The 21,636-nt window shown below is 46.2% G+C and overlaps 1 protein-coding gene across 13 annotated transcripts in view; it reads left to right on the plus strand.

Moving 5' to 3' along the window:
- Nucleotides 1-1,696: 1,696 nt before the first annotated feature.
- The window catches only part of gphnb (gephyrin b), a 76,017-nt gene continuing 56,077 nt past the window's right edge, over nucleotides 1,697-21,636 (plus strand). For 6 of the 13 annotated variants that reach the window (XM_035144553.2, XM_035144554.2, XM_035144557.2 and 3 more), the window contains exon 1: nucleotides 1,700-1,861. In XM_035144553.2, coding sequence (XP_035000444.1) covers nucleotides 1,798-1,861 — 64 coding nt within the window. In that variant the 5' untranslated portion in view covers nucleotides 1,700-1,797. Of the gene's footprint in view, nucleotides 1,862-21,636 lie in introns of all 13 variants that reach the window. The other 7 variants (XM_035144565.2, XM_035144561.2, XM_035144555.2 and 4 more) reach the window with 4 other exon arrangements.

Below are 21,636 nucleotides of genomic sequence, written 5' to 3' on the forward strand. Positions count from 1 at the left end.
TGACATAAGGCAACAAAGCAAATAAACTTCTTTCTATAAACGTCAAACAAATTCCATTAATTCTGCCGATCTCCTGTAAGACCTGTGTGTTTTCTATATGAAAAATAAATTAACCTTTATTTGCTTTATGTATGTGGACAGCTGTTCAATACATTGTCTGTGAGGATAGCTGGAAATTTGTATTGTAAATTATTTGTATGAAAGTAAGTTTACTATGTTCCTTGTGTTTATGTAAAGATCAATAAAATTCTGTTTGAAACTATGTTTTTTTTTAATGTGTCTGCATGTTCATTATAGCCTTTAAGTTTATTAGCATCTATGGCACATCTATGTTAGTTTTTGCATAATCCTACCAGCAACAAAACAACCTATGAACGACAAACGGGTTAAAACATAACGTCCTTGGCGGATGTAAGAGCCACAATAGCATTTCATCTGGGTTGGTACGTGTCCAGTAAGTCGGCTGAACTCTGCGTCATAAGAAATGTGTCAAAACCAACATTAAAATGAGAATCTGCATCCCTCTGGGTTCCATACATAGATTCTTGTTTAATTTTAAGTTATGAAAAGATGATTCACCTCCTGTGTGAATCAGGGCAGTATAGGTCTGTGGTCGTGTTGTGCTGGAATTAAAAGGAGGAAAAGAAGTTCCACTGAGTCCAAACTCAGGTTAAGATGCCAGATAAGGCCTGAGGCTTTATTTCATTACCTTGGCAGACTCACACCTCTTGTCGCTAATTGTAACACAATGGAGGAGGGAATTGGCGCACTATATAAAGTGTGGAAATCGTGTCACTTCTCTTGGTCAGGTCACTGGACACAGACGAAGCCAGTCAAGCTGGAAGGAGTTGCCCCATTTCCCCCCGCTGTTCCTGCGCTAACGTGTGTTAGTGCATTATGTATATTGATAGATTCCCAACAGAAGCTGGAGGATGGGCGTGTGTGTGTGTGTGTTGTTTTTCTTCCATGAGAATAAACAAGAGAAATTATACACCATGGAAGCGTGCAGCCAGTCTATTAATAGCAGCAGTGCTTTTTTGCTTCAGGGATGTGGTTGCATTTTTTACAGGTCAGACCGTGATCCACTCTCAAGCCTCTGCGTCCAGATGCAGCACATCTCAGGGGCGCTGGGCTCTTAGAGGGGCCCCGGGCTCTTAGAGGGGCCCCTTTAATCTGCAAAAAGCCAGGGTGCATCTCATCTATAGCAGGAGTTGGGGGGTGAGGGGACATTTACTGGGGGGCCCCTATCAGATGATGCTCTCCAGATTGGAGAAGCCATCCTTTGATGCTATTACTCCTGAAACCAGGGGGGGGTCAATTCTGAGGCCTTGCGGCAGAATACGGGATCTAAAATGTGCGGGTCTCAAACATGGCATGAAATGAACGACATGAGAGAGCGCCAGTGGAGCTCCGCGGGAAATCAATAGTGGTCTCCATGAGAATTAATCTGGGATCCACACTACAACCATGGCAGGCGGCCAGCTGAGCGATGCGCGCGGTTTGAGCGGCCCCCGCATCCTGCCCGCTTATCCGGAGGTGTCCCACTGATCACTCGGCTCTCCACTCATCTGGCCTGGCTGTTTTTTTTTCTTCTTTTCTCTCCCTTCTCTCTCTCTCTCTCTCTCTCTCTCTCTCTCTCTCTCTCTCTCTCTCTCTCTCTCTCTCTCTCTCTCCCTCCCATCTCTTCCTCCTCCTCTTCCTCCTCCTCCTCCTCTCCTCCCTCTCCCCACTGAGTTCGATGCGCTCGGCTCTGGGCCCTGCCGCGAGTTCTCGGTGCGGGCGACAGCGCTGCTGAACATGGCGTCGGACGGGATGATTTTAACGAACCACGACCACCAAATCCGGGTCGGAGTCCTGACAGGTAACACGCAAGGAACCCCCTCCCCCTCCCCCTCTCGCGCTCTTTCTCATATTTCCATGACATTTCCATGCGTTCGTTTTGGATCGTCATACATGTCGGCTGGATTTTGCGCGGCGGCGGCGGCGGCTCCTCGGTCTCTCTCCCCTGGCTTCTGCAGCCTCTTGCAGGCGGATTTAAAAAGCCTTCCACCCAACCCCCCCTCCATCTCCATCCCTTTAATGCTACATATCATCCGGTGCTTATGCGGTGGAAGTCGTCCCTGCATCGGTGTGCGTCCGCCGCTGTAGCCTCGATTCCTTGTCGAGAAAAAAAGGAGAAGGAAGAAGCGGCTCAGTTTATGTGCATTGAATAATTAATGTCCCTATCTGCGTGTCAGGGCTGGAAATTACAGCTGATCGTGTGTTGTGTGGAGAGGCTCCGGCGGTAGATTACATTACTGACACCTCAGCTGACCACAGCGGTTTCCTTTTCCTCTGAAGTGTGGCTCACGACAGCAGCTGAAGGTGGATGGTGTTTGGTGTTGGCAGATGATAAGCGCATCCTCGGCCTTTCAGGAGCCATGGGATGATGTGAGGAAAAGCAGTGTGTGTGTGTGTGTAAGGGGGTGAAAAATGTATAGATGTCGGATGTGTGTTTTTTGTGTGTGTGTGAATAGCATTAGTGAGTAGAGAGGGGAGTTTATACATGAGACATGATGATGAGGAGGAGGAGGAGGAGGAGGAGGAGGAGGATGGAGGAGATGAAGAAGCTCTGGCGGCGGAGCACACGCGTAAAAAAAGCCTCCTGCACATTCCTCTAAACGCAACGCGATGACGGCGCGTCTCTCACTTGGCCAGGATTGGAAACGGCGGCGGATGGTGTCAGATCTGGTCCCTGCCGGCCTTCATTGTGTGTGTGTGTGTGTGTGTGTGTGTGTGTGTGTGTGTGTGTGTGTGTGTGTGTGTGTGTGTGTGTGTGTGTGTGTGTGTGTGTGTGTGTGTGTGTGTGTGTGTGTGTGTGTGTGTGTGTGTGTGTGCCATTGCTTTGTCATGTTTCAACCATCACACACGGAGAATCCAGCGGTTGTCGTCTGCCATGATAGGAACTCCTTCCACATTTTTTCAGGATAATGTGAAAGAAAGGAGTGTGGTGGTGGTGGTGGTTTTGGTGGTGGATGCATGTCCAGATGAGGAACACCCCCCTCCTCCTCCTCCTCTCTTTTCCTCCCTCATCCTCTCTTCCTCCCTCCTCTCCTTCTCTATCTGTCCATCCTGTGTGCGAGGCTGGGTCGATCAATATTTCATGAAAAGCCGTGATCTCACACATCACGGTATTCCACCGTATGTAAATCCGCACACAGGAGGAGGAGGAGGAAGAGGAGGAGGAGGAGGAAGAGGAGGAAGAGGAGGCGGTGGTGGTAGGCGATGTGTAGCGATGGAGGAATGACTGTGTTGGAGACCCCTCTCCTGAAATCTGCCAGGGAAACCCCCACCACCAGAACCACTAACAACACCAGCACCACAACCACCCGTCGTCTCTTTCATGCCTCCTCCTCCTCCTCCTCCTCCTCCTCTTCCTCACTCAGAGAGAGAGAGAGAGAGACAGAGAGAGAGAGTGAGAGCGCTGTCCGTGGTGCTGAAACCCAGCGTCACTCACAAATCAGTGCGGTACTGACCTTACCACGGTAAATACTGCATCAGATAGAAACACCCAGGCCTGTAGAAGAGGATCGACCCATCTCAAGTCACTTTCTTCACCCCCCCCCAATCACCATTTGTCGAGCCCGCATCACTGTGTGATGTGGAATCTGGAGAGTGTGTGAAGGGAAACAGTGAGCAGTCGGTGTTAGAGGGGCGAATAAACATGCTTGTGTGTTGGTTTCTGTTTGTGTAGCATGTAGTTTGCCTAATTTTGTATCACCAACTGCAGGTCAGAGTATTTTAACCCTATAGTATCGCCCCTGCCACATCAGAGGGGGTTAATTTCTCTGGTTGTCACTCAAATCTCCAACTTTATCCCCAGCAAATATGACAGATTGCCAGAGACAGAGAGGATTATTTCTCTTTCTGATGTATCTGTGTGTGTTTGGAATCGGGGGGGGGGGGCTAAACGTGCAAGGTGGCATTAAGTCGCCATGTTGTACCTGACCTTTAGCCTTTTGACAATCCAATCACGGCAGGATTGCACGTGGCTACACGGACCGCTGTGTGATTCCCTCATTAGGCGGGGAATATTTGTGAGATGATGTATTATGACAGCAAAAGCTCCCCTGTCGTGCCGCTGCGAGGAAGCACGGCTCCAAACATTCAGGTCGACTGGATCTTCCTTGCCACATCCTTCTAGACAGGTGACAGAGCCCAGGGGACAGCTCTGTTTAGACCCTGGACACAGTGCAAGGGAGGTGAGGTTGCTGTGTCCGAGCGTGTGTGTGTGTATGCGTGTGTCAGATAATGTATGTATTTTGTGGAACGTGTAAATAAGTGATGGGGTTCATTTGCGAGGAAGAGGAGGGGTAGCTCACTTGAAAGAGGATAATTGGGGTGAACATGGTGTCACTTGTCAAAGATGTGACACTGAAAATGTGAGCTTTGTTAGGAGTGGATGAAAGCTTCTCACGCTGTGCTCAGCCTATTGTGATGTGTGTTTGTATTATTATTATTTTTTCCTTCTACCTGTGCGTGAGTGTGTGTCTGTGTGTATTTTGATGCATGAGTGCTCAGTGCCCAGTCTCTAGCTGTCAGTGTTTCTCCCTGTTTAGTTTTAATTGTCCTGTGTCTCTCTCCCTGGGTCTGCCTCAGGGTCTGAGACACACACACATACTCACTCCGGCTAAATATGTGTGGCTGCATCACTTGATGCATGTATGTTTGTGAATGCAGAAATACAGATGTGAATTTAGGTGATGCTGAAAAGTACCAGGCAAACGTACCTGAGATTAAATGTGCTTTCAGACATATGTATTTACTTTCTTGCAGAGATACTAATTCAACATGGTGTCATATTTAATACACACAATTTACATGAACACTTCTGTGATGTGCATCTATCTACTAATTCCAGAAATCTGTGTCCGTCTGTCAGTGGAACACGTATCTCTCTAACTATTCATCGTATCGGCTTCACACTTATATGTATATGTATTTTAAGGGCCCAAGGAAGTGCAATGTCAGATTTGGACGCGTAATATGATCAATATTAATAAACTTTGAAAAAAGCTCTGTAGCAGTGGCGGTTGGGACTCTTCATTTTAAGTGACGTTGTCCATCACGTCAACAGGAGGGTTCATGGCAATGACAACTCGTTCAGGGTCCTTCACCGAACTTTGTATGAACAGGTGAAAAGCTCTTTGTGCAGCAGTGGTGCTGCAGCTTCAGGGTTCTATAGACCGGGTCCTGCAGCGAAACTTTACTTAATAGTTCCTGCAGGTCACTTCTACAGTTTCAGAAAGGAAGCTACAACCAGCATCACCACAGGTCATGTGTGTTCACATGACCTGTTCACAATGGGCACTGCGCTATAAGGTGTATAAAAAGTCTTGTTTTCTTTTATTTAGGAAACTCACTTGTCATGATGACTGTGTATCTGTGCACACTAGATTTATTTGTCCATGGCTGAAATGGACAGTCACGTACTGTGTGTGTGTGTGAAATATGTGTGCATGTGCGGCATGTGCATATATGCATGTGACTCTGCTCTGCTCTTTGTCTTTGCACACTAATTCTGAGCTCTGGCTGGAAAACACAGCTTAGCAAATCCCCCTAGCCCCAAATATAGCTACTGTATGCATACCTCCCATGATCATACACTGAGAGAGGATGACAGAACGAGAGAGAGAGAGAGAGGCTAGTAGCTACTAGACAGAAAGAGAGAGAGAGAGAGAGAGAGCCCTGCAAAAGGCATTCAGTGTCTTTTAATCTGTGTAAAGCCGGTGTGTTTGTGTGGGACCATACGGTATTATTACACGGCAGCGCTCCATGCATGAGCCACGGATGCTCTTGGATGTGTGGCTTGATTCACAGCCCATAGAAGGCCCCATTCATGCTGGCTGCTAAAGAGTGTGTGGGTTAACTGCAGCCCTTCCTCAAAGAGACGTGGACTCTCCTGCGCCGAGCTTCCAATGAGCAGCTCGGTGCAGGAGAGCTCCACTCCTGTGACAGACAGCACACATTTTTCCCTCTTCCCTCTCCGTCTCTCTCCATCCCTCTCTCTCTGTCTGTCTCGCTCCTCCATTTTTTCTTTTTTGCTCTCTCTCTATCTCCCTCGGTTGTAACCACAGAGAGAGGCTCAGGGATGTGTGGGCAGCTCTCCAAACTTACATGTCTATCAGGAAGAATGTACAGCAGACAGGCGTCCCAAAACAACCATGTTTAGATCAGTCTCTCAATCCCGCTGTTAACTAATTCTGGGACTTCCTGCAGAATGGGTGTAAGCTTTTATTTTGGCGTTGCGGAGATCCATTTGTACTGTGGCAGCTTTTCAACAAAACACGTGTTGATAATAGCCCATTTTGAAAGGATACATGTTGAACCGTCATTCAAACTCGACTCAAAATGCTTTATCCTTTGCTGTAGATCGTGTGTGTGTGTGCGTGCGTGTGTGTGTGTGTATTTCCCCTTTGCCCTCGTGCATTGTGTGTGTACGTATTGGTTCACGAGCATGCACGCGTGCTTGCTCGTGTGTGTACTTGTCTGGCTGCAGATAGGATAATAACTATTTAATCTGCTTTTCCACATGATTTAATCTCTGGAGTTTGTCCCAAGCTCACCTTAACAGCTCAGGCGCCAAAGAGGCTCACTAGAGAAACAGGAGTCATGTCAGCGAGAGGCGGCATCGCGTGCCAGAGCACCTTGACCAAAACTGGAAGACACAGTCATCTGTCTCCGACGCGGTGTGGGTGTCTGCCAGGTTGTGGGGCAATCTTCTCTCAGCATCTGTGCCTGAATGACTCAATCTACCGTCTACAATACAAGACAAGTGTTTCACGATTATAGGAAATCTTCAATCACTCATTCAAAAATCATCAGATTGTGACATTTGGTCTTGCCAGAGATATTTTTGTGATTGTAGTTTAAGTTGTTGATTTGGATTTCCCCCATTTCCCCCAGCCTGCTTTGTCTGCCTCAGCTCTTTGGGAGGAAGTTACGTTTCCCAGAATGCCTTCCACTGTACTATTGTTCTGAGCATGTGATCTAGCTTCAGGTTTTGTGACATTTTGGTAGCATTACTAAAAGCAGAGCTCGAGTTCCATTCGATAAAAGGTGGATCTCATGCTGCTGCGCAAAGTGCAATATGTCCGATAATCTATTTGTATTTATATATCATGGATTCTCTTATTATAGAAAAAGGATTAATTGCAAACACAACAACAAAAACCACAAATGGCTTTATTTAGTGGTGGGCAGCCAGTGAGGGATGCTGCACCATGAATCCAACCAGTTGGACGTTTTAAATATTTATAAATTTGCCCCAAAAAATATATCTTAAAATAAGAAAGGAGAGCAACTGGAAACAACATGTGTGTCAGAACACGGAGCAGATCAACAGTGACTGACCATAGCACAGAGGAACTGTAAATTGAGAATGTAGTTTGTAAGCATTTGTACCATCATGTCTACTTTTTCCAGTTATCCAAGTGAAAATGCGAATCCACCATTAAACCACAAGCAGACACAACATGGACATGAACTGTTATTTTGACTGTAGCTGTGTCTCAATTCGGGGGACACATCCTTCTGAGGCTGCAGTTGAAGACTGATTGTGTCACATTGGTGTCCCAATTCAAAGGCTCCTCCAAATGCGGCCTACAAACACGTCCTTCCACACCCCCACCCCCCCGAGCATCGTAGGCTCCACGTAGATCCCACATCCCATGATTCATTGCGATTCTGTGACAAACTTTTTTTCAAAGAGGTAATGGCGACTAAAGGCGAGGAGAAAACGCCAAGAAATCAAGTACTCAACTGAACAGCTTCGTGTGCACATGATAAAATAACACCTCAACATTTTCAATCGACTGAAAAACTTTTTTCCGGTTGTAGGTCTGTTGCTAGGCGATGGTTGTCAGGGCGGGACAAGCTGGTTATGCAAAAAGAAGACCAGATCGTCTCATTTCAGTTTCGGACGATTTTCCAGATCTTGAGCAAAACACAGACTGAGAGTTTAACGAGGACTTCATTGTTTAAAGATACGTCTCACACCACTGATATTACCGGAATGTAAATCGACCCACTCATCCCACCTGCATGTTTTGTGGATTCGCAACCAGCTCCCTCACGGCCACCGGTCTGTCTGTGTCCCTATTAGCATCGCAAACATCTCGATTCCTCCACGTTTTCCACTCTGTCGACACTGAGACAGCCAAAATGAAATAATCCGCACATACTTGACATCATGGCAGGATAACAAAAACACAAAATAGATGTTAACATGCGGTTCACTGGAGATACAAAGATACGTGGTTTGGATGGGAATCAGAGAGCCCGGGGTGCATGTCTACCCACTAGCATGATTTTATTCCTCTCTTTTTTCCTGCTTTGACCTGACTGTGTGTCTGTCTATGCTTGAATCATCTCTGAGCTGCTACTGGGGTGTTTCTCTTGCAACGATATGTGGGCATCTGTTCAACAATATGCTTGTTTGAGAGGGATACGCCTGGAACAGAAGACCCAAACGGGGGGGAGAGGAAAGCACACAAATTGGGCACGCACTTGTTCCTTCAAATTATTCCTCCAATCCTTAAAATATTACGATCGCCTCTACACCAAATTTGAGGGATTCTTTTTTTTATTTATGCAGAAGTTCGTGTTTGTTGCCGGGCTAAAGACAATGAGCAGGAGCCGTGATGGTTTTTAGACTCTAGAAATATCTGAGCTCTTTGTTTGCGTGTGGACGGACAAGGATTTGTCGTAGGAATGGGTGGGGCTCATACTGTACCAGTGGCTAAAACACTGACTGACCGTGCTCTCACTTGTTCTTTCTTTTTCTGTGCAACACACACACACACACACACACACACCCCCACCCACACACACACAGCTGTCACAGTGGACAGCAGTAAGGCAGGCAGCCCATATGACCAGAATAGACAATACAGGATCAGCGACACGAACACAGAATGAGAATTAAGTCCTCACTGCAAAGGAATTATTTTCAGCATCGAGTAGTAGGGACTGGAGAGTGTGTGTTGGAGCGGGAGGGGATGACTCTCCTACCCTCTGCACACACCCCTCGCTCTCTCCGTGCTTTCATAGCCCATGGAAATAATCCTCCCTTACTGTAAATAGTCTTTAATTGGGGTGCGAGTTAGGACGAGAGGCAGACGGTGTTCGGTGGATGCTGGAGGAGAGTCTCCGCCACTCGCCAAGGCTCTTGTCAACTCTCCAGAGAAGAGCTCCATCAGGGCTGCCTGGAAAGCTTTTCCCAGACTGGATTGCGTTGGTGTAGGAGAGTCGGTCGGTTCCCACTCGCTCCTGGCCGAAACAGAAACTGTGTTACAGTCTGTCATTCATTGGAGGTGATAATCACAGGGGGGGGGAGAGACACGGAATAGCCCCCCCACCCCAAAAAAAATGAAGAAGATGTCTCTTGATATATTTGGTAGTAAGTGAAAGAGCAAGGGAGATGCTGCTGATTGTTAGTGTCAGCACTCATGTTGTTTTGACAGAAAAAGCAGGAATTGGACATGAAGAGCTTGAAGCTATTGTTTTCTATTTTTGTAGCGGTGATAAACAGGACATGGAGGAAACATGGAGCTTTTTCAAAGAAATGATCATTATTAATCTCGCCGGACGGATTTGCATTTTTTTTTTGGGCCGTGCAAAGCTGTCCCCTGTGTAAACTCTTGTGTGTTCACTTAGAGTTTGGTTGTTAGAGCTGTTCCACAACAGTAGTAACTTCTACATTGACCAAGAATGGCATTCAAGTAGAGCACATACGTCCGCCAAGGCCCAGCAGTGCCCTTATGAAACCTTAATTGATTTTTTTCATCAAGTTTTATGAATTATTTTCTAAGAAATCAAACAAAATGTCCAGTAATAATAATCCAATTTGTGTGATGAAAGTGGAAAAACATATCTGATACGGACAAAATTGAATCTGGTTCTTCCTTGGGTCATGAGTAGATTTTGCTTAGTCCTACTAACTAGCTTACAAATGCAGATGAAATCACAACCTCCTTGGCAGAGGTAAATATAAGTAATTTTTCTCCGCTGCAACATCTGGATCGGGTGTTTTAATTCAACATCAAAATTAAATCAAAATATTTCATTTTTTCTGCACAATTTAGTTTTATTGGAATCTTTGCATTACATTAAAGCTTCTGAGACTTTTCGAAGGAGAAAGAAGACATTTCCTGGTTTGTTTTTGTGATGGGGCCCCTCCCCCCTTCCTTGGCTCGGGTCACTCCCGTGCGATAACCTGCGCGAGGAGGAGCGAGGCTGCGCTGAGTGATGGCGATGGAGATCGAGATAAAAGATACAGCAGTGGGTTTTAACTGATGAGTCACTCTTGTGGTCTGCTGCCACTGGATCCCGTGTCCTGGCTTGAGGTGTTAATTAGCGCCGGGAGGGACGGAGCGAGCGCAGGATGCGGGAGGATGAGCAAGCGGAGGAAAAGAAGAGTGAAAGGGGGGGAGAAAAAAAGTCACTGATTCATCAGCGGCCTCATGCGCTGCCGTGCTCGTCTTTATCAGTCCTCATCTAATAGGTGTCCGAAACGTGCACCTCTCCCATGTTTCACTCAGAGGAGGAGGTCAGCTCGCCTGCATCCAGCATCTATCACCGGCTGACTGGGGGCCCATTGCACAGGGGGCCTCTCATTGAGAGCGTTTGCTACACTAACAATGCGAACAGCCTCAGCGTTACAGTGTGAGAGTTTTTGAAAGTGAACTCAACCTTGTATTTAAGCCGAATCATTGCACAAATGCATTAGTCTACCCTCCATTATTTGTGTGGTTACTTTTCCCTGCCACAGCGGGGTGTCACCATTTTCTTGACACGAGGACCTCCCCGGCTGCAGCGTCTCACATTTCATTTTATTATCTGCTGATTTATTTAGCGGGGACGGTGCACATTAATAAACGTTGCTGTGAATGCGCCGGAGCTGCGGCCAAGAGGCGATTCTTCATCTGCAGTCCCTGGACAGATGTTACAAAGTCATCCTAAAATAGAAAAAATATAAAATTAAAGTTGCAGAGTTATTCATAATTTCTAATGCATGCAGAAGAAGAATAAAAAGAAAAAAGAGAATAGTCATGTTTATAGAAATATCATTCAGGACACATTTGTATTACCTTGATGGGGGCTATTTAAAACATGCAACACAGTGACTCATAACAGAAGTAAAACGAGGGAATAGGAATTTGGACAAATGTCGACATTGCACTGGATCGTTAGACACTGAACGGAAACAAACAAATCAGAAGCAAAGACATAAAAACATGCATAGTGTTCAAAAACATATAAAACCACAATTAAATATATGCATAAAGGTGCATGAAGGCATAGATGGTGACAGGTGACACGAAAGAGGAAGGTCAGGATAGACCTTCCTCTTTCGTGTCACCTGTCACCATCTATGCCTTCATGCACCGACACGTGTGTCCGGCGTTCTGACGAAACCGGCTTCAAACTGCCGACTGCGTGGACGCGTCAGTCTCAGTGCGCTGACATCCTGACAGTAAACATCTTGCTTATTGCCGGTCCATGTGTTCGTTGCTGTCTGAGCTGCCAACCACCTGTTTGATTAACACGTGTTGCCTGCTCAGATCCACACACGCTTCACTGTGGCTCAAATCACTCGGGTACTCTTTTAACATGTACTATTCTTAATGAGGATTCGTCCTTTCATTGAGAATAAAGGATAAATAAGATATTAAAGCTCCATGTGCTCCACAGCAACAGGTTCCTCTCCGCTCTTTCACCATCATCAGTGGCAGGATCCACAGTCGGATAAGAGAGGGGGGGGGGGACTGAGGCTGCTCAGATCTTCTTTGTAGAGCAGGAGCTATTAAATCTGCTTCACTGCAAGTAGAGACGGGGAACTTCATTTACGTCAACATCACTCAGGTTTTCAGTCTTTCGACATTTTGCTGTTGTTTGGCAAACAGAGGAAACGGAGCGGGCTGCAGTTTGAGGAGGGTCGAGGTGGAATACAAGAAACGGTGCAAGGCAAAGTTGAGACAATGAAAAGCATTGCACAGCAAGTGTTAAAGGAGACATGCTGCTCATATTCAGGTATATGAATTTCATTTGTGTTATTACTTGGAAATACTGAAATATTCGGACCAAAATCTGATGAGTTCTTCCCTGACCCATTCCACATCCACCAAGTTTCATGGAAATCCGTGCAGTTGTTTTTTGGGAATCCTGCTTAGAAACCAATCAACAATCAAGTGGACAGGGGTGAAAACATAAAAACTCTATATTACACCAGAGGAAAGAGAAAACTTGAAAATGTCCCTTGAACATTTTTCTTCCCAAAATGCGTTCATGACTACAAACCTCACACATGCATATAACGCCCATTAGAGAAGCTTGAGGTCATCCTAACAAAGATGAGCGTCTGTATCAAGAAGGTGGAGAAAGGTGTAGCACTGTGTGTCTTCTGGCTGTAACCGTTGGCAACGACCCCTTTGGCTCCATCTTGACACGCTGCCAGAGTGTCCATTGGCTCGTCACTCGCTCAGACCTCCCCTCCCACAGGACCAGCCATGTTGAGGTATGGCGCTCTGATTGATGCGTGTGTAACTTGCGCTTCTGGGAAACCTCCGTCGTCTGAACGGAGGAGAAATGTTTCTATTTTTAAGCCCACGGATGCAAAGGTGACGTGAAATCAACGCTAGTTTGATCGTTCCCGAATAAAAAGGATTTTCCCTGTAGTGAGAACAGTTGCTCTGGACTCTGATGCCATTCATTCTTATGAGTCATTGGCCTGCTCACAATTTAATATTCATACTTTCATCACTAATTGATTCTATAGCGATGGAAACTCAAATCCAGTTCCGGTGTTACAAGACTTTGGACTTCAGATATGAAGAAAATGCCTTTTCTCGCTCACTATTTTCGTCCCCTCACCTCCTTCTCCTTCTCAGCCCACCTTTCTCATTTGTTTACCTCCGCTGTCCGTCTGCACTCAACTTACTCCATCTCCCCCGGTAAGGTGAGGGAGAGAGCGGTGTGAGGGGAGCATGTATGTGTGAATAATGGAGGAGGCCAGCTTCTCCCTAACGAGGTGTGTTTGATGTCCGACCTCAGCCCAGTGTTTGTGTGTAGCGTGTGTGTGTGTGTGTGTAGCATGTGTGTGTGTGTGTGTGTGTGTGTGTCCCCACGTGTTCTCCCATATTCTCCTCCTCCATTATTCAGCGTCATGCCTTTCCTGTCTCTACCACAAAATCCTTTCAGATCATAGCACCTGGGAATCAAATGTTAATAGACACCCGCCCACACATTTCACACACACACACACACACACACACACACACACACACCCGCTCAGAGCCACAAATACTTCACACACGTGCACACAGACCCGTTTGACTGACATGAGTTGGCTTGGCTCTACAGTTTTGTTGCCCTTCTGCATCATTTATGCTCCTACAACAGCCATGACTGGTGGTTTTTCAATCTCGGCACATGACTGTTTACATTTGAAAGAGTGACTCAGGGAGATTCTCACTCCATTTCCTCGGTTCTGCTCCGTTGTCCCACCTGTTCTCCCTTTTTTTTGTTTTTTTTTGTTCTGTCTTCTTTCATTTGGCGGCAGATTTATGGAGAGAGAAAATTAGTCTCAATACTCGTGACCCACTTGGGAATTCCACACGAATGCGCTGAAAAGCCAGACGTCCAAGTTGGCTGCCAGCACCTAAATGCAACTTGCATCTATGGAGGGAAACACTAGAAGAGTCTCAGTAACTGGAGCTGGGACAATGAGCCAATGGGCAGAAAATTCATCAGCTTGCATTTTTTTATTTTTTAAACGTTCATTCAAGTCGTGTATCTCCTGTAGTTTGATCGTAACCTGAATATTTTTCAGACTCGTCCTCAGGAAAAAGCAATTTGAAGAGATCACCTTAGTTTCCTGGGAAATGCAGTTTGATTTTATGAAAACTAAACATTTAAAATAAGTAGATGTTGGGTAGTTACATTTATTACCTCCATAAGGAGGTTGTAATTTCCTTTACTGAAGGGAAGGATGTGACATGGAAAGAATTCAAAGGTGCAGCTCCAGGATTTTTCTTATCACTTTCTAAACATTGTAAGATTCCACTAGATCTAGGGGATTTAAATGTGGTTTCATAGGGGTACGTTGTTTCAGCCACTGTGTAGCTGAGATAATGTGGATCCAACAGAGAATCAACAGGTTATATACAGTATATCTCCAATAGTTTTAGAAAAATCTCTAAATGTAGGTGTGAGCTCTCTGATGAGTGTCATTCTAGTTCCATAGTCGACAGTAGAGAGATGACTTGAAAACAAGGGGATAGAAAAGGAGAATAACAGGAAACAAACCAGGGATGCTCCTTATATTTGACACTTAAAACTCCATGGAGTCACTCCTTTGTAACAAAGACTGATAATAACAACCAAGAAAATAATGAACAGAATACGCAACATTGAAAATAATTCCTTGCTGCAGCCTACGTGTTTGTGATCGCCATTATTTATTTACACATCACAGTAATTTGCACATTCTTGCCAGTCGTAATTGGACTTGTTTCTTTCCATACACCTTCGCCTCATCATTAGAAGTCCTTCATTTCCTATACACAGTCAAACTAATGCCTGAAAAACTCCTCCGGGGGGGCTTCCCTGTTGGTCGCCCCTGCACTGACATGTACATGTATGTGTGTCTCACTGGGATAAGTGATGAGATGTGTGAAATATGGCAAGTGGAGCACTCTATTAGACAGCCCCCCCACCCCGCTCCTCCTCCTCCCTCGCCCCCTGGCTTCCCCTTCGCCATACAGAGAGAGACGTCACCGAAGCTGTGTGTGCTGATGTGGTGGTGGGACTGAGGCGGTTGGGTTTTAAACAGAGGAGCATGAGCCAAACATCCACCAGGAAGCAGGAACTCCTCCCGTCATCAACCTCAGCTATAGCATTAGCCTTGAGAAGAAGACACAGCTACTCTGTGTGTGTGTGTGTGTGTGTGTGTGTGTGTGTGTGTGTGTGTGTGTGTGTGTGTGTGTGTGTGTGTGTGTGTGTGTGTGTGTGTGTCTGTGTGTGTGCTCTGACAGTGGGAAGCTGCAATGTAATTGTTGACACTGTCCAGAGGATTGAATGTAATGAAGGTAGCTGCTTACAGGCTGCTTCATTAGTACGGCCGGGCCCCGGGCACTCCCCGTGTGTGTGTGAGTGTGTTAGGCGTGTGTGTGTGTGTGTGGGCAAGTAAAATTCGGCATCCTGGGAAATAAGGGGAGTCGAATGGGTAGCACACACACGCACACATATGCACACACACACACACACACATACACATATGTATTACCACCCACTCACACATTAACAAACATATCAAAGAAGTCCAGGCAGCATTGATTGTAACTTTGATCCATAGGAGTCCATTTCCTCTTTAGGTTTGTCTTTGTGAACGCTCTTCAAAACATAATACTGAGGTGTAACTTCCTGCAACGAGCCTTTTTTTCACCTTTAATCAACTTTTGAAGAGGTCATGACGGGTGCATTAAGATGTAATGGGACATGGGATGTAGCTATTAAAGTTATTTTCATTGCTCTGTGGATTATTTCAAAAAAATTAATTGTCTTTTATAATGTAACACAACCACAATCAAGGTTCTTTTTTTAATTCGTCAGCTGTTTGGCTACCAGCTGACCAGGAACATCCAATCGTATTAATGCAGCCGTTACAACCTGACACTCAGTGCGCGTTAAGATGCTGAAATGAAAGCTTCCTTAAAATGAGGTCAAACCATCTTGATCGCCCCTGGTGGCCGACTGAGGTATAGGTCACAGACCCCACCTCCTCCATGTTAGTGATAGGGCATGGATCAAACTAAAAAGTCAAAGTAAACGTTGAATATATTTTTCTCAAAGGTGGTTTCTGTCATTTGAGATAGTTACACTGATCAAAGTTTGGTATTCATTAGTTGTTTGATGCTATATAAACGATGTGAAACGTCATGATTGACAGCCGAGACTGACTCACAATTGGTCGAGCGTGTGTATTGATGACACTTTAATACAGCGGCTCCACAACATGATGACTGCTGCAGACTCCAGCTCCACATGAGGTCAATTGTGGAGATGGTGGCATCCATATCAGGGATGTTTTGGCTTCTTTATTCGTCCATCTTTACAGTCTTTGGTGATATATGATCATGCCAGTGTTTCGCTGGCAGATCCACCACTTTAACCTCAAGTTTTTGTGCAAAGCTGTTTTCATTTTGACTATGATTTAATGTTGCTGACCAGGGGAGCTGTGATCCCTGCAGAGTCCTTATTGCTGGTTGGATCCTTCAAGAGATGCTGCAAAAACTTCCTTCAGCCGGAGCCAGTAGCAGGAACTTCCCTGCACTGTAGGAAGAGACACCTTGAAGCTCAATGCTGCCTGGTGCACCCCTGCATAGTTTTGGGTGCTGCTAGAGTTCCGCTTTGCTTTGTTCCACTAATTTCACGACGATTGTCGGCACAATGCGTTAAAGCCGCAGCTGCTGATCGGGCTTTTGTTTCGCCTTTTCAGAAGCGTGGCTGGTGTGAAATGGGATTTGTGGGCAGAGAGCTGGTCATGGGGAGGTCAGCCGGTAGACAAGACGACGCAGAGGCTGCCTTGTTCGTGGGGACCCTGCGGAGATGAAGTTTAGATTAAATTTCCACTTAGTGAACAATGTGTCATTTACAATAAGGCCACGTCTCCTGCTCCAGAAATCGTCTTGACAGCTGCACCTCTTCAAACGAGCTCGTCCCAATCACGGGGTCGGGGATGTGCATTTGACTTGCCCATCAAATGATTCCCCGGGTCAGCACGAATGTGGCTCTTAGCTTGGATCAGAGGCCTGGCATTGATTCCGAATGGCCATCTGCCAGGCTAACCTTGACCCGTAAATCTGAGTGCAGTCACACCGTAAACCTTGACCCCAGTCTATCACTCTGCCTCCGATCCTCCCTCCCGTCCTTCCCTCTAGTGAGAGATCACAGAGGAGCAGGGAGAACATTAAGCTTCCTCTATGAGGACCAATCAATACCTGATCTGATTAGGCCTGTGCACATATGTTTCACTACAAACCCTAAAAGCCAACAGATAACGAGCCCCCTGCTAATGTTAGCCAATAGCTATCCATTTCAGAGCTTTTTTCATAGTCAGTGAAGGGAAATGAATGTTGAGGGGTTTTTTCAATGCAGATTCACTTAGCTTTTGCAAGGATGCAGAAACTAAGCTGTGGTCGTACTGGTGCATCCAAGCTGTGGTCGCACTGGTGCAGCCCCGGGTTTCCCTGCATCAGCAGCTTGGAAGGATGAAAGAGGAGGAGGAGGAGGGAGGAAGGGATGTGGAGGCAGGAGGGGAGAGGAGGGAAGCTTCTAACGGGAGGTATCAGAAAGATGCAGCTATATTGATGCCAGTGTAAGCACATTTCTATTGAAATCAATAGAGCTGCTCTCCAGCTCATTTTGGCTTCTAACGAGGCCTGGCTCACTAATGGAGCAGCCGGAGATAACACACACAGAAACACAGCTAAATTGGGTAAAAGGGAAAAGAATATGCCAGGCAGGTGTGAATTAATGTTTATATGTTCTATTGCAGTCTGTAATGATATTAACCATCTTCAGAACTGCATAAACCAGTCAAAAGTAAAGGGTTAGTTATATATTTTCCTTTACCTTTTAATGGTTTGTAGTCACGTTGACACATTTGGATTTATTTCCTCAGGTTTTTTCAAATCTGTCTCTTAGATTTTCACCTTCACTGCACGTCACCTGCTATGTGATGATCCAAATGGTTTGTGTTTTTTGCTCTCATGCATGCTTCAAGTGGCATCCATGTGTTTTACAGTAAACTACACTGGATGAACGGCTGCACATGCACTGCTAAAACAGTCTCATGCGCTCGTGCTCGAAAAACAGATTTAGTTAGTGTGCACGTGTGTGTAAACAGCTGTTGGAAATGCCACGGAGAGCTGGCTCGCCGTGGGCCCTCTGCCATCGAAATGTCACGCTACGCGGGGGGAAAAGCTGCGATACCTCATCCACCCGCCGCCGTCGCCACACATCCGCCCCAAACCTCCACGTACGGCATGCACACACACCCCTGAATGGCTATATGATAATGCCACGCTCAGCCACAGACCCATTCATCACACCCGTTGTCATTAGAAACAAGCCTCATTATACTCGGAGCCTGTGATTTATGATTAATATTCGCAAGGGGGTGTGGCGGATCGTCAAGCCTCTCCAATCCATTGATTTCATTGAACAAGAAAAACAGAGAAGGGGGCTGACGATGAGGGGAGGGGGTGTTGAGGGGTAATGTGTGTGTGTGTGGGGGGATGTTCCGGTCATGGCGTGGGAAATGAGATAGTGAGTAGAGAAGTAAAGTAGAAAGACAGGCGCAGGGTGCAATATTCAAGGTCCCTGTACTCCCCCGGTTCTGTAAATTGTCTCTGGAAGTTCTCTCCGTGGCTTCATTAGTAAGTGTCTTTTCAATATTCATGGCGGCGTTAATAAAACATCAATACGTGAGGCCTTTGAGGAGAGCTGCAGGCTGTATGGGTGCTGCAGTCTCAGGCTTCTCCACTGATATTTGGATGATAAAGAGAGGTCCAGGTGAGCGCTATGCAGAGTGAGTGAGAGAATAAGAAAGGGAGACGGTGGATAGTTTTGGGGATTTTGGAGGAGAAGATGAGGTTGTATCTGGAGCAGGAAAACAATATTAGATGTTTCGGTGACTGCTATGTTGACTGTGGGTGGATCTGTTTGTCGATGGCGGTGTACCCGTGTATCGTTGGCTGTTCCCCTGCCAGGCTGCTGACTACTGTAAGTGTACGCTGCTGTCGGAGTTCAGCCTCTCATGTTTTATTTATTCCAGTGGAAAGTGACGGTAAGAGCGGGGCCCTCTGGAGCTCCAGAGAACACGCCGGGTCAGCACAATCCTTTCTCCCGCTTTCCACGACTTACGGCACATGTGGGACTCCGACTAAGAATCAATTTACTTATAAACTACTTTTTCAATTAATCACTTGTGTCAAAACCAGTGCCCAGAGCCCAAGGTGATGCCTTGAATTTCTTGTTTTGAGCAATCAGCGGGCCAAGGCCAAAAGATATTCCATTTATAATTGTATAAAAACGGAGAAAAGCTCCGCTCCAAACTGCTCCGGAAGCTGCTCAGTACCCAAAAGACTAGATTATGGTTGTTATGGGCCGTTTCCAGGTGCAAATGTGTGTGTTTGTGTGTTTGTGTGTGTGAGAACTGGGTGTTCCTAAAACAGAGCATATACGCTCAGTGCACCTTCAATAGAAATGGTGGTATGTGGCACTTTTGCTTTTTCAATGACTTTATTAAAATGATGGTCGTTTTAGCACAAGTCACACAAACAAATTATGGGTCCAGAGTTTTGAGGTTGTTGTTCCGTTGGAAAAAACATGGACGCTGTGAATAAAATGTGTTGTATTTATTTGTTTAGAGCATTTAAACAACACCATGACACCTTTTCCCAATATTTGCATAACAATAAAAAGCATAAAACAATAAGCATAAGGACGTTAATCATAAAAAACGTCTGTGGTGTGAAAAGTGGTGTGAAGCGCCTGTGAGAGATGGACAAACAGTTTGCAAGTGACAAAAGTGCAACATTTGACCATTTCACATTAAAAGCTGTCAAGCTGATTGTAAAATTATGTTATTTGGTTTATAAGGAATAATTTTCAGACTAAGAATTCATCATTTTCTGTTACTATTGAGAGACAGAGACTGTTTCCATCAGAGCGTTGATGGTCAACACATTTCTGAGGCAATGGAACAGGACGGGCTCCACTCAGCTGAACTCCTGTTTCCTCTTCCTCTTCCTCTCTCCTCCTCTCATCCGCCCCCCATGTATAATATTTATTCCCCCTGCACAGCCTCCCTTCCCAACAGTCATTTTTCCCCATCTTCCCATTTTACCTCACCACTCTCCATCCTTTCCTCCTCTCTTTTCTCTGCCCTCCCTCTTTGCTTTCAGAGTATTCCCACTGTGCTCCCCTCTCTCCTCCCCTCTCTGCCTCCTCCCCTCCTCTCATCCAGTGTGAATTGCTCTCTTAATCCTGTAAGGGTTAGGCTCCAGCTCGCCCTCCCTCAACTCCACATGTCCGTCCTACCATCTCTCCTCCTTCACTCGGCCTGGGATGGGGCTGGCTCTCCTCTCCAGGGAGGGAAGAGATGGAGGAGCCAGGGCCAGGGATGGGCCCTGCCTGCCTGGGACACAGCTGTGAAGAACGTAGCTGCCTCTCCTGCTCTGTCTTTCTTTCTCTGCACATCTGGTGCATGGGGGGACTGGGCCATGTTGTGCTCTGTTGTTTTGTCCTTGGCTCAGTGTGGTTGCCGGATTTTGGCCTGGCTACGCTGGAGTAGGTTTGGATTTGAGATGTGGATCGGCCCACTGCTGTACCCACACGGATGAGCCGGGCTCCACTGGTGTATTAAGCAACGGTTATTAAGCCGATAGAGTAATTATTAGCTGCAGTATAAGCGTGGGCCAAGTGCTATTTTTTTTTGGGCCGTTCCCTCCATAGCGTTCTTCAGCGGCCGCCTCAGCACTATAGCAGGTGGAGTGTCGCACTCGTTGCATTATGTAACTTCACCCCAATTTAGATCTGACTTCAAATAAATGAAAATCAAGCTGCTGGTTGGCTCCTTTCCCCGTTGGATATAAATAGCATTTTCAAATCTTATCTATAAAAGTGTTGTAGAGGGGAGATGCTTTGAAACGCAGCCCGACGATTAGGATCCCATTGTTCCGCTCCACACCCCCTCCATTCTCCCGGCTGCTTACAGTAAGCCTGAGGATCTGTGTGTATGCGCCCGAGCGTGGAGCCCTGCACATGTGTACGCATTCATCAGCAACACAGTGTGATTGAGATAGTGGCTAATGGTAAGATAGCATGAGCATGGTGTTGTGGGCTGAGTTTGTGAGTAGCTGGTGTGTGTGTGTGTGTGTGTGTGTGTGTGTGTGTGTGTGTGTGTGTGTGTGTGTCTGTGTGTGTGTGTGTCTTTGATGATGGATGCTGTGCTTCTGTTGCTTACCCCACTGCTCCTCTCAGAATTAACAAGGTTGCTAAGATACAGTGGGTTTATATTAGATTAGGTTATCTTCAGTTATTTCTGTTACTATATTTTGCCCTGCTCTGTGAAGCCTTTATTAATTTGGAAATTTACCCTGAAAGAAGATGCTGATCTTCTCCCCTCTCTTTTCGGGGATGTAGCACTGGAAGCCCTCTAGTCAGATGTCTACCCCACCCCATTACAATCTGGAGGCGTATCCATACCTCTATTCATCATTAAGCCCATTTAATCCAAGGCCTGGGGCCCAGTGTTTCCATTTAACACAGAACAAGCCAGTGAAATAGAAGACAGGAGGCAGCGATATCACTTCTGTTGAGGCTTATTGGTGTACGGAGATGTTGTCCCTCCCACCAGCAGATGTCATCCCAATCCAGTGTTTGACCTCCATAGTAGCTTCTCCAGGGCTGCGGGGCCATTGGCACTGCTGTTAGCAGATAAAGAACAGGATGCAATAAAGATGCCAAGTGGACTGCTCAGACGAGCGAGGCTCTGCTGTCCCTCCACTGGCGGATTAGCAAATCATCCCT

Source organism: Hippoglossus stenolepis, chromosome 20 (genome assembly GCF_022539355.2).
Source record: "Hippoglossus stenolepis isolate QCI-W04-F060 chromosome 20, HSTE1.2, whole genome shotgun sequence".
In the NCBI taxonomy this organism is placed as follows: domain Eukaryota; kingdom Metazoa; phylum Chordata; class Actinopteri; order Pleuronectiformes; family Pleuronectidae; genus Hippoglossus; species Hippoglossus stenolepis.